The following is a 12,673-nucleotide window of genomic DNA, read 5'->3' as shown; positions in this document are numbered from 1 at the left end:
GAACTGGCCAGGGCTCAAGGTGTACACTTTACATTAGAGAAAATGGATCAGGCAAACAGTGCATTTGAGGCTTCAGGGGCCTAAGGAGTTTCTCTATTCATTGTGCAGTTTTAAGTGGGGCATCAAATTCACAGAGATCCTTCTACCTATGCCTCCTGAGTGCTGGGATCAAAGGCATGCGCCACCATGCCTAGTTTTCTTTCTTTTTTAATATATTTAAAATATATTTAATTTATTTATTTTAGAGAGAGAAAGAGGTAGAGAGAGAATGGGCTCCTCAGGGTCTCTAGCCACTGCAAATGAACCCCGGATGCATGTGCCTCCTTGTTCATCTGGCTTACATGGTTCCTGGGACTTCGAATGGGGGTCCTTTAGCTTTGCAGGCAAACACCTTAACTGCTAAACCATCTGCTCCAGCCCTCTTTTAAAATATTTTGTTTCTATTTATTTATTTGAGAAAGGGGGGGGGGAGAATAAGAGAATGGACACACCAGGGCCTCACACCACTGCAAACGAACTCCAGACACATATGCCACCTTATGCATCTGTCTTATGTGGATCCTGGGGAATCGAATCTGGGTCCTTTGGCTTTGCAGGCAGGTGCCTTAACCGCTAAACCATCTCTCCAGATTCTCCCCCCACACACACCATTTTTTTTTTCCAAGGTAGGGTCTCACTCTAGATCAGGCTGACCTGGATTCTGGAATTCACTCTGTAGTCTCAGGGTGGCCTTGAACTCACAGCAAGCCTCTTACCTCTGCCTCCCTAGTGCTGGGATTAAAAGCGTGCACAACCACATCTGGTTCAGACCCCTTTTTTCATTTACTTCTGCAAATGAACTCCAGATGCATGCTTCACCTTGTGTGTCTGGTTTATGTGAGTCCTGAGGAATCGAACCTGGGTTCTTTGGCTTTGCAGGCAAGTACCTTAACAACTAAATCATCTCTCCCGCCCCTACTTTTTTTTTTTTTAGGTAGGGTTTTACGCTAGTCCAGGCTGACCTGGAATTCACTATGTAATCTCAGGCTGGCCTCGAACTCACAACGATCCTCCTACCTCCCAAGAGCTGGGATTAAAGGCATGAACTACCACACCGGGCTAGGACACTTGTTTTACCTGTAGCTTTCTTTTGCAGCACTTAGTCATCACCAGGACCCAAGGCAGGGTGGGGCAACTCTGAAAAGAGCATCAGCCACCTCCGTGACCTCTCTGTCCGGGCTCACTCCTCGCGCTGCTGCTCAGGTAAAACTTCAACATGAATAATTCGTAGAAGTTCTGGGGAATAAATGGTGTTGTGTTGAAGCCCAAAGTTCTAGGAGGGAGTTCAGGACCACGACTGGGAACTTTTGGCCAGAATGCCAAACTTCCTGGAATACCAGATGATCCTTGGAATAGCCAGCAGCGGGGTTTTTATCAAGAGCTCATCACTCCTCCATACCACCTCTTGGGGCCAGAAGGAATAGGAAGTTCAGCTGCCTGGGGCTGGGGGCAGCTCCAAGGGAGCACGTTCTGCCCTTATGTTTTGCCACTCTAGGGCTGGCCCTTTAAACCACAGACCATGATGTCACCATAGACAGCAAGGGACGGGAGGGGGACTGCAGGCTTGAGGATGGACTACATTTCCCAGCAGCCTCTAATGAACCACACCCCTCCCAGCAGGCACTGACTCATCGTGCACTATTAACCAGTCCCATGCCGGTTGCGAAGGAGTTTTGGTCCAGCCACTCTAGGGTGCAGGTGAGATCCCTCTGGTGATGGTTCGAGGTATAGATGGCGCAGACCAAATCTATGGGTCTGAGACAGCATGCTAGGCATCTCTCCTGCCAGTAAACTGGCATCAGCAAGTTCCTGGGACAGAATTGGCGTTTCTCTCTTTTCCTACGTAGTGTCCCTTTCAGAATCTAGGAGTCCAGCCCCAGGTTGGAGTCTATTCCACCTTGCTTTCAACGGCCGAAGAGTCTGGAATGGGCCCTCCGAGGTTACCTCTTAAGGTCGGGTTGCTCCCTTTAAGCAGGAAGAGGACTACATTTCCCAGCATCCTCGAGCTCTTCCTGACGCAGTCCCCGCCTCCCCCCAGCGCCGCGGGGAGGTGCGGGTTGGGCGGGAGTGTGTGTGGTGGTGGTGTATGTGTGTGGGGGGAGGTGACTTGATGTCATCCTGAGCTGCTGGGCGGCGGGTGCCGGTGCGCACCGAGCCGGGGCTGCTGCTGTGCTGCGCCGCGCTGGTGGGAGTCCCGGGACGTCTGCAGAGGGCCGCTTGCTGTCAGGGCCAGCCTAGAGCCCGCCGTGCGCCCGGCCGGTCTCCGGGTTGAGCTGGGGGCATGCTCCAGCCCCCACCAGAGCCCAGGAGAGAACCCAGGAGCGCCGCCGCCCAGCCCCAGCGCCCCGAGCGGCTGAACCGCTGCCTTCTCTTCTCAGGCATCCCGAAGGGTTGGCGACCAAAGTCTGGGTTTCTGAGAAGTGAGTGTTGCCCCCCTCCCACCGACACCTGCTGCCCTCCACCCCCCGCGTGAGGTTTGGTGACCAGGTAGAAGAGGTTAGGGGTTGTTGGGGTTTAAAAGGGAGTGCACGCTGACAGGACCCTACACTTGGGTGAGTGCACCGTGCCCATCATTGGAGCAGGAGGGCCCCATTGCTGTAAGAGGCCAGGGGTGAGAAACAGGCCCTATCCTGAGTAGGGACGGGCTTGAGCCATGAGCTGTATTTAGGAAGAATTAATTTAGAACCTGAGGCTTTAGAGGCGTGGGGAAAAGGAGGGATATGCCTGCACTCCTGGTTTGGAGGTCTAGCAAGGGTAAAAGGGAAAAGACGACAGACATCCAACTGCAGCACCCAAGCTGTGTCTCTGGAAAGACCTGACCTGCTCCCTCGGTCTCTCTTGCTGACCTTTCTGCTTTGACTTCTCAACAGAGCCAGTGTGGGAACCTTGACTGCACTCTTCTGGACCTACGGGAAGGAGCTGAGCCATCATCACTTTTCCACTTTGCCTACCCCCCAGGACTGGGCAGTTGCTGGAGGCCCTGGGGGGGGGGCTAGGACTGTGGTTGTGCCCCCCCCCACCCGGCAGGATGGGTCCAACTTAGTGTATATCGTCTTACCCAGCCTTCTCCAGGCCCACAGGGGGATTCAGAGGCTCTGAAAACTTGACCTGCTGTCCACTCACCCACCATGGAGACCAAGCTGCCTCCTGCAAGCACCCCCACAAGCCCATCCTCTCCAGGGCTGTCGCCTGTGCCACCACCAGACAAGGTGGATGGCTTTTCCCGGAGATCCCTCCGAAGGGCCCGGCCTAGGCGCTCCCACAGTTCCTCTCAATTCCGCTATCAGAGCAACCAGCAAGAGCTTACACCACTGCCCCTGCTCAAAGGTGAGGTGCTGCTGGCTGCCAAGGTACCTGAACCTGGAGGGGAACAGTGGGGGGTGTGTGTGTGCAGAGGGAGGAGCAGCTGGTAGCTGCCATCAGAGGGAATCTAGATGCACTTCTAGGCTAGGGATCCCATCCAAACTGACCCCCAGCCCTCTGCTGACGCATGGCCTGACTGGCCTGTCATCTCTGGAGGGTGGGGCATGTGGAGGTGGAACCACCCAAGGGGGCAGGCCAAGGGTGGGGCCCTCAGCCTGGGTTCCAAGAGGCCAGTAGTAGCCCTGACAGCTGCCTGTGTCCTAGGGTAGGTGCCCAGCATGAGTCCCTGTAATCATCACATAGCCCCCCATCACTCTAACCCCTCTTGGCTCATAGAAGGAGGCAGTGGATGTTTTGGGAAGGCCTGCACATCCAGAGTTTGTGACCTTGCTTTAGAATCACAAGGCCTCTGAGCCTGGATTAAGAGAAAGAGCCCCCAAACACATTTTGCAGGAATGAAGTTGTTTGCTGTATCTATTCAAGCACTAGGTGTGGGGCGACCAAGGCTACCTGAAAAGCCAGACTGAGGGATGATGAGGTGTACCTCTGCCCAAAGCTCTGGCAACTGTGGCCTGGGCTCAGCCCTCCTGTCCTTCCCCAGATGTACCAGCCTCTGAGCTACATGAGCTGCTGAGTCGGAAACTGGCCCAATGTGGGGTGATGTTTGACTTCTTGGACTGTGTGGCTGACCTGAAGGGAAAGGAGGTGAAACGGGCTGCCCTCAATGAACTGGTGGAATGTGTGGGGAGCACCCGGGGTGTCCTCATCGAGCCTGTCTACCCAGATATCATCCGCATGGTGAGCACTGTGCCCTGCCTCAGAGGACTGCTTGGGGGGTACACAAGCCCTACCAACCTGGCTGCAGGACCCCGGTGGGAAGAATAAACCCTACACTCTTCAGCTTGGCCTCAAGGGCTGTGCCTTCTGTCTCCATTGAGCCCCATTGATGTCCAGAACCTGCACAGGACTCCTTCTCCCTGCTTCTCCTGTACCTGTGTGAATGGAGGCTTGGGATGCCCTTCAGCCACGGCCACTTACCTTTCATGGCCTGGCTCAAGTACTGCCTCTTCTATGAAGCTGCTGTCAGTGCTCAAGCCAAAAATTCTTTTCTTGCCCTCAGTGCCTCTGGACCTCACTGCCTTCAGCCTTAAAATTACTGCTGGATTGCACCTCCCTATGGATGTGTCCAGTCTACCCGAGGTTCCAGCTTTGGGTTGGGGCTTAGACACAGTAGGGGTTTGGGTGATGGTTGCCCAAGGAGGGAATTGTATGCTGGAATAAGTACTTAGGTCAAACCATTAGAACTGGATGAGAAGGCTGGTGATAGAACTTAGTGACACACTAGTTCCACAAATAAAAGTGTCATTTAAAAATGCAGGGCCAGCCGGGCGTGGTGGCGCACACCTTTAATCCCAGCACTCGGGAGGCAGAGGTAGGAGGATTGCCATGAGTTCAAGGCCACCCTGAGATGACAGAGTTAATTCCAGGTCAGCCTGGACCAGAGTGAGACCCTACCTCGAAAAACCAAAAAAAATAAATAAAAATAAAAATGCAGGGCCAGGGCTGGAGAGAGGGCTTAGGGGTTAAGCGCTTGCCTTTGAAGCCTAAGGACCCTGGTTCAAGGATCCATTCCCCACCTTAGCCAGATGCACAAGGGGGCGCATGCGTCTGTTTGCAGTGGCTGAAGGCCCTGGTGCGCCCATTCTCTCTCGCTATCTGCCTCTTTCTCTGTCTGTCACTCTCAGATAAATAAATAAAAATGATAAACAAATTAAAAAAAAATGCAGGGCCAGGTGGTGCATACCTGTAATCCCAGTTGGCTGAGGCAGGAGGATCCAAAATTCATTGCCTGCCTGGGCCACAGTGGATGATTAGATGAAAGATCTCCCAGCTTCTGCCTCTAAGGTCCCATCTTTAAAGAACCCTGGTTCCCCCACACTCCCACAGATTTCGGTGAATATCTTCCGGACTCTGCCCCCCAGTGAAAACCCTGAATTTGACCCTGAAGAGGATGAGCCCAACCTTGAACCTTCCTGGCCACATCTGCAGGTATGAAGGGCTGGGGCAGCACTTCAGGGGCAACCTGAGGGATGTATGAGTGTCTGTTTCACCCTTAAACTGCTGGATGAGGGCCACAGGGTGGGGTGAGTGGGTAAGACTGTGTTTGAACTCGCCTTTTATGTCTGTCCTCTGCCCCTAGTTGGTATATGAATTTTTCCTGCGTTTCTTGGAGAGCCCAGACTTTCAGCCCTCTGTGGCCAAGAGATACGTGGATCAAAAGTTTGTCCTGATGGTGATGTGGGGAATCTGGGCTGGGTGGGGTTACCATAGGGTAGGGGCATGAGGTAGGGTAACCTAGAGTTGAATTCTGGCCTTATCCCTGACCCTTGGTCCCACAGCTTCTGGAGCTATTTGATAGTGAGGACCCCCGGGAACGTGAGTACCTCAAGACCATCTTGCATCGGGTTTATGGCAAGTTCCTGGGTCTCCGGGCCTACATCCGTAAACAGTGCAACCACATTTTCCTCCGGTACGTGGCTGCTGCCTGCCCAGCAGAGACCTGGGAGGGAGAGAGGAGACCAAGGCCCAGGCTCAGGGCTTTAGGGGCTGTGTGTTTACCCAAGTTCTTTCTGTCTAATGTAATATTGAGCATACAAAACCTGTGAAAGCAGCAGAGAATGGGTATTCATTTCCATTGTATAGATGAGAAAAATAGAGGCCAAGAGAGAACAAAAATAGGAAAACAGACCAATAAAGTAGTCTGTAGGGACTAGAGAAGTCCAGGGGAACCTGGGACCTGAATCTTTTTATCCTCATGCTGTTCTGTGAAGACCCCAAAAGATTCCTTCCTACAAATGTGTATTGAACATGACACCCACTGGGCATTGAGAGCCTCTGTGACCTTGTAGTTGAGGCCATGGGTGTTGGGTTAGACAGCCTGCATTTGAGTTTGGTTCAAGTATGGGTAGATTTTGGGGACATCACAAAAGCGGCTGGGCGTGGTGGCACACGCCTTTAATTCCAGCACCCAGGAAGCAGAGGTAGGAGGATCGCTGTGAGTTCCTGGCCACCCTGAGACTACATAGTGAATTTCATGTCAGCCTGGACTAGAGTGAAACCGTACCTTGAAAAACAAACAAAACCAAAACCAAACTCGCAAAAGCTCTCACTTTGTTTAGTTTTGAAATGTGAATGCTGCCTGAGCTAACCTGCGTACCTTCTCCAAACGAAGTGAGGCAGTGCTGGGTGTAGCTCCTGTCTGGGGGTGGGGCATCTGAGACATTAGCTCTTGTAACAGTGAAGTAGGAAAGACCTGACCAGTGTCCTTCAGAAGCTCAGCGCTCATTAGCTTCCCCATTTATTAACTTTGGGGCAAGTGTCTTGGCTTCCTCATCTATATAGTGGCTTTAACGCACCTTGCTTCCTAGAAGTCTGAGGATTACAGGGTACAGAGTAGATGCTGTTAAGTGTTTGCTCTTGCTTTGGATGACTGCAAAAAGAGTGGAGATCACAAGCTGGGTGCTTTCTGACTATCTGAGCACCAGGTTAGGAGTGCCAGAGTCTAGGGGGAAAAGATAAGCTGGAATGTCACACAGAAGAGAGGCCGAGCTGAGGCCGAGCTGGGACGGAGCAGCAGAGGTGGCTGGGTTCTGGAGGGTGGACTCAGTGGGATCTGGAGCATGGCCTGTCTGCTGGGGGAGAGTTGGATGGCCTTGTATGTTCTCTTGCAGGTTCATCTATGAGCTGGAGCACTTCAACGGTGTGGCTGAGCTGCTGGAGATCTTAGGAAGGTGATTCTCCTTGAGTCTCATCTGGAGCTCAGGGTTCTGGGAGGAGGGATGTGGGGGAGACTGATTGGCTGAGACGTGCTCCTCCCTTCTGCCCACTCCAAAGCATCATCAATGGTTTCGCGCTGCCCCTGAAGACAGAGCACAAGCAGTTCCTGGTTCGAGTCCTCATCCCCTTGCACTCTGTCAAGTCACTATCTGTCTTTCATGCCCAGGTGAGAGTCTCAGGCCTGGCTCTGCAGCAGCAGGCTCTCCTAACATTAGGGTCTCACGCAGAGCCAGGAAGTCAGACTTAACACTCCCCGGATGCCATGTCACTGACACATCCTTATTAATTCTGTTCTAGCTGACCTCAGACATCAGCTCTATGGCATTCTCCCCAGTCCCTTTTCATCTCTACTTCCCTAGAAACAATGAGACTTCTTCTGTCATACCAAAGATTGTGATGAAGAAATCTAACACAGAACCTTTTGCAAAATGGTTAAGGATTAGTTTGCCACTTCCCTGTGAGGTCACCCTCGTATTGCCAGCACCTTGAGCATGGTGCTTTTAAGTCCCAGGCAGTCATAAGTGCTAGGTGAACAAGAGTGTGAGGGACAGTGAGCAGATGCCTGGCATGCTGTCCTTCCTAACCCTGTCTTCCTTCTCTCTGCCCTGGCCCCTACAGCTGGCATACTGTGTGGTACAGTTCCTGGAGAAGGATGCCACTTTGACAGAGCATGTAAGTACCTCAGGGGGGAAGAAGGGCACCTCATTCTGCAGGTCTGACTTGATCTCATTCCCACAGGTGATCCGGGGGCTGCTCAAATACTGGCCCAAAACCTGCACCCAGAAAGAGGTATGAAATGGGGCTTTAACACCCTTGAGGGTGGGTATAGGGCTCATCTTCCAGAAGGTAAGGAGGGTATATGGTTTGGGGGAGGGTGTAAGCTGCTGTCCCTGTCTCTCCCCAGGTGATGTTCCTGGGGGAGATGGAAGAGATTCTTGATGTCATTGAGCCCTCCCAGTTTGTGAAGATCCAGGAACCCCTCTTCAAGCAGGTGGCTCGTTGTGTTTCCAGCCCCCACTTCCAGGTATGGGACAAGAAAAAGTAGGGGTGGGAGCAGGAGCATAGACTGGCAAGATTGCCCAGTTGACCTAATAAAGCGCCCTCACTATCAGCTTCTCCAGTCCTGGGTCTGTTAATGGGGATATGTGGGTTTACAGTCAGGAGGCTTGAATCAAACGTATATTCTGCTGGCTGAGGGGCGTTGGACAAATCATTTTACCACTTGGAGTCCAGTTAGGTTTGTTCCTCCCTCTCTTCCTTCCTTCCATTTTTAAAAAATATTTTGAGAGAGAAAGAGAAAGAGAGAGTGTGCGAATGAGTATATGGGCACTCCAGGGCTTCCTTCCACTGCAAATGAACTCCACAAATGCAGCACTTTGTATATCTGGCACACGTGTGCATATGGAGGTCAGAGGATAACTTCAGTATGTCAATTTTCAGGAACACTGTCTACTTTTTGTATTTTATTTAAAAAATATTTTACTTAAGCCGGGAGTGGTGGAGCACGCCTTTAATCCCAGCACTTGGGAGGCACAGGTAGGAGGATTGCCGTAAGTTCGAGGCCACCCTGAGACTACACAGTGAATTCCAGGTCAGCCTGGGCTAGAGTGAGACCCTACCTCAAAAATAAACAACAACAAAAAAACCCAAAACAAAAAATATATTTATTTATTTATGAGGGGAGAGAGAGAGGGAGAGAACGGGCACTGCCATGGTTTCCAGTTCCTGCAAATGAACTCCAAATGCATGTACCACTTTGTGCATCTGGCTTACATGGATACCAGGGTATTAAACCTGGGTCCTTAGGCTTCACAGGCAAATGTCTTTACTGGGAAGCCATCTCTCCAGCCCCACTGTCTGCTTTAAAAATACATATTTTTATAAACTGGGCATGGTGGCACATGCCTTTAATCCCAGCACTTGGGAGGCTGAGGTAGGATTGCTGTGAGCTCAAGGCCACCCTGAGACTCCATGGTGAATTCCAGGTCAGCCTGGGCTAGAGTGAGACCCCACCTTGAAAAGCCAAAAAAAAAAAAAAAAAAAAGGTATTGAGGAATTGAACCTATAGTGGAAGATTTTGCAAGCAAGTGCTTTAACCATTGAACCATCTCTCCAGCCAATTACCTTTTTTATTTTTAATATTTGAGCTGGGCATGGTGATGCATGCCTTTAATCCCAGAGCTCGGGAGGCAGAGGTAGGAAGGATTGCTGTGAGTTCGGGGCTACCCTGAAACTACATAGTGAATTCCAGGTGAGGGCTAGTGTGAAACCAGACCAATAAAAAAAAAAATTGAGAAAGAGGCACATACACAGAGAAAGTAAGTACATCAGGGCCTCTAGTACAAATGAACAAACAATGTATTGCCATTTTGTGCACTTGATTTTATTTGGGTACTAGGAAATTGAACCCAGGCTTTTTTTTTTTTTTTTTTTTTTTTTGGTTTTTCGAGGTAGGGTCTCACTCTAGCCCAGGCTCACCTGGAATTCACTATGTAGTCTCAGGGTGGCCTTGAACTCACGGTGATCCTCCTACCTCTGCCTCCCAAGTGCTGGGATTAAAGGCGTGCGCCACCACGCCCGGCTCTGTTTTTTTATTTTTTATTATTTTTTTATTTATTTGAGAGTGACAGACAGAGAGAGAGAGAGAGAATGGGTGCGCCAGGGCCTCCAGCCACAAACTCCAGACGCATGCGCTCCCTTGTGCATCTGGCTAACGTGGGTCTTGGGGAATTGAGCCTTGAACCAGGGTCTTTAGGCTTCATAGGCAAGCGCTTAACCACTAAGCCATTTCACCAGCCCTGAACCCACCCAGGCTTTGTAAGCAAGTGCCTTTAACCACTGAGCCATCTCTCCAGCTCCCTCCCCGCTTATTTAATTTCATGCAGAGAGCTAATATGAGAATGAGTGCATTAGGGCCTCTTGCCACCACTGCACATAAACTCCAGATGCATGTGCCACTTTGTGTTTCTGGATCACATGGGTACTTGGGAATTGAACCTATAATGGCAGGTTTTGCAAGCAAATGCCTTTAACTGCTAAACCGTCTCATGAGACCCCTTTAGATTTTTTTAAAAATGTATTTGCATGTGTGTGTTTGGGAATAATACCAGAGTCTCTTGCTGCTGCAAATGAATGTATGTCTGGCTTTATGTGGGTGGCTGAGGAATTGAACCCTGGCCAGCAGGCTTTAGAAGCAAGTGCCATTGACCACTGAGCTAGCTTCCCCAGTCCCTAGTTCAGTTTCTTTATATGTAAACTGGATCAGTAACAGTCTCTTCCCAGGGTAATAATACAGATTGAGGAGCTCATGACTGTAACATGCTTGGTAAACTGAACTGGAATGAAGGAGTATTAGCCTTGCTTTTCTTAGTGGCCTTAGATTTCATTAATCCCTTTACAACCCAGCCAGGCTTCCCCACGCCATCTTGTGTGTGTGCTGACTCACTTCCATTCGTATGAACTGCAACTCAGTAGAAGTCACTTCTTCACAGGGGCTCTAGCATTTCACTCTTAAAATGAGTAGTAGCTTGTTTCACTGTGGCATTGGCCTGGTGGAGGGGGGTATTACTGGCCCCATTTCACCCACCAGACACCTAAGGCTGAGGAGCAATCTGAACACAGTGGAGGCTATACTAGAGTTAGGGTTGCCTGGTATTGGACTGTAAAGCCAGGGCCCCTTTTTTGAGCAGTGGGTTAAATAAGCCTTCCAGATGGGTTTAGGGAGGTCAGGGGCTTGGTCTTTAGGGTAGGGATATATATACTGGATCTTGCACAACCAGAAGCCACTGCTGGGCCCATTCTGCCATCTCACCTGCCCCAGGTTGCAGAGCGGGCTCTGTATTTCTGGAACAATGAGTATATCCTGAGCCTCATTGAGGACAACTGCCACACTGTGCTGCCTGCTGTGTTTGGGACCCTCTACCAAGTGTCCAAGGAGCACTGGAATCAGTGAGTGCCCAGGCTTTGCCCTAACCCTCATAAACAGCCCCCTGGGGCTGTTCTTAGATGGAGAGGATTAGGGCAAGTTAGGATGCTGAGGGAGGTTAAAAGGAAGGGAGTAGGAAGTGCTGTAGTGTTGAGGGAACAGGGACAGGTAGAGTGGGGCTACACTGACAGTATTTTATTGATCTCCTCACTCCTTGCCTTGACTGTGCCAAGAACCATCGTATCACTGATCTACAATGTGCTCAAGACCTTCATGGAGATGAATGGAAAGCTGTTTGATGAGCTCACTGCCTCCTACAAGCTGGAGAAGCAGCAGTGAGTTCTGGGGTTTGGGGGCTGGGTGTACAGGAAGGAAGTGAAAGCCAGAAGGAATCAGACCCTTGGCTGGACAGAATGCAGATGACCCAACCACCCTGGACATCTATACGGTCACTTGTTCCAGCAGGTGCTGGAGGCTGTTCTGTGCACGACTGCCCACTGTAGCACCCAGCCGTTCTTCCCAGTAACCCCCCCGAGCTGACCTGCTCTAATTCCTTGAGCTGTCTCCCTGCAGTCTGGGCACCTCTTCCCTCAGTGAGGGGTTCCTATGGAGTACCAATCACTTGACACTGGGATGGTATTAAGGGAGGTTGGACTGTGAGGGGCTGGGAGAAGAAGCTGCCTTACCATCTCTCTCCAGGGAGCAGCAGAAAGCCCAGGAGCGTCAGAAGCTATGGAAAGGCTTGGAGGAGCTACGGCTACGCCGGCTACAGGGGACTCAGGGGGCCAGGGAGGCCCCCCTCCCACGACCTACACCCCAGGTGGCTGCCAGTGGGGGTCAGAGCTAGACAGCTCCAGAAGGGGAGAAGTTAAACCCAGAGCTATCAGCCCCTCCATTCCTTCTGCCCAGAGGCCCAGTGAGGCCCATGCCTCCCTGTGGCCTTGTCAGAATGGCTCTGAGGACTCCCTGCCAGCCCCATGGGGGCAGCTTTTAACTGGGGGAGACACGACGGCAAGATGGTGGTCTTGGCAGCAGAACTATTGGGCCCTGTGGCAAGACTAGACCAGGGCAAGACCCAGAAGCTGCCATCAGGGATCCTCCCCTTCCTGGCATAACTGGGCTGCAGGCAGGCTCCTACTATTGCCCCTGGCCTGGGGCAAGGGCACTGAGTGCCTGCCCTGCCCATCTCAGCTGGGACAGGGCCTTCCTTGCCCTATCATGGGGTGCACGATCTATTTATTCTGCCCAGCTCACCTTCAATAAGACATTGTCCTGGTCCTGGGGCACCTTCCTTCCCTCCTCTCCCTTGCCCTGTACTTCCCTGTCCCCTTTTTATTTATTGGGCAGGGGGAGGGGTGAGGGCACAGGCAAGAAGAGATTCACAGTGTCCTGGGGCAGGGGGGTGGTCACAGTAATCATGATCTGTCCCCTTCCCCTGGCTGGGGGCCAGACTCAATAAAGAAAGAAACTCCAACACTGCTTGCTTTATTTAGGGTAGGAATGAAGGAG

At 51.5% G+C, this 12,673-nt stretch overlaps 1 protein-coding gene across 2 annotated transcripts; it reads left to right on the top strand.

Moving 5' to 3' along the window:
• Nucleotides 1-1,890: 1,890 nt before the first annotated feature.
• Ppp2r5b (protein phosphatase 2 regulatory subunit B'beta) lies at nucleotides 1,891-12,638 on the top strand. 2 transcript variants are annotated; one of them, XM_045134162.1, is made up of 15 exons: nucleotides 1,891-1,991; nucleotides 2,418-2,459; nucleotides 2,910-3,366; nucleotides 4,004-4,200; nucleotides 5,350-5,451; nucleotides 5,603-5,695; nucleotides 5,802-5,932; nucleotides 7,134-7,193; nucleotides 7,297-7,405; nucleotides 7,858-7,911; nucleotides 7,978-8,028; nucleotides 8,144-8,263; nucleotides 11,060-11,187; nucleotides 11,398-11,499; nucleotides 11,864-12,638. In XM_045134162.1, the coding sequence occupies exons 3-15, from the start codon at nucleotides 3,168-3,170 to the stop codon at nucleotides 12,009-12,011; spliced, it is 1,494 nt and encodes a 497-aa protein (XP_044990097.1). In that variant the 5' UTR covers nucleotides 1,891-1,991; nucleotides 2,418-2,459; nucleotides 2,910-3,167; the 3' UTR covers nucleotides 12,012-12,638. The 2 variants fall into 2 exon arrangements, with proteins under 2 accessions (XP_044990097.1, XP_004656701.1); XM_004656644.2 differs by lacking the exon at nucleotides 1,891-1,991 and having other exon boundaries at nucleotides 2,178-2,459.
• The last annotated feature ends 35 nt before the right edge of the window (nucleotides 12,639-12,673 follow it).

Source organism: Jaculus jaculus, chromosome 1, assembly GCF_020740685.1.
Source record: "Jaculus jaculus isolate mJacJac1 chromosome 1, mJacJac1.mat.Y.cur, whole genome shotgun sequence".
In the NCBI taxonomy this organism is placed as follows: domain Eukaryota; kingdom Metazoa; phylum Chordata; class Mammalia; order Rodentia; family Dipodidae; genus Jaculus; species Jaculus jaculus.
This window is presented reverse-complemented; position numbering and strand designations above follow the sequence as displayed.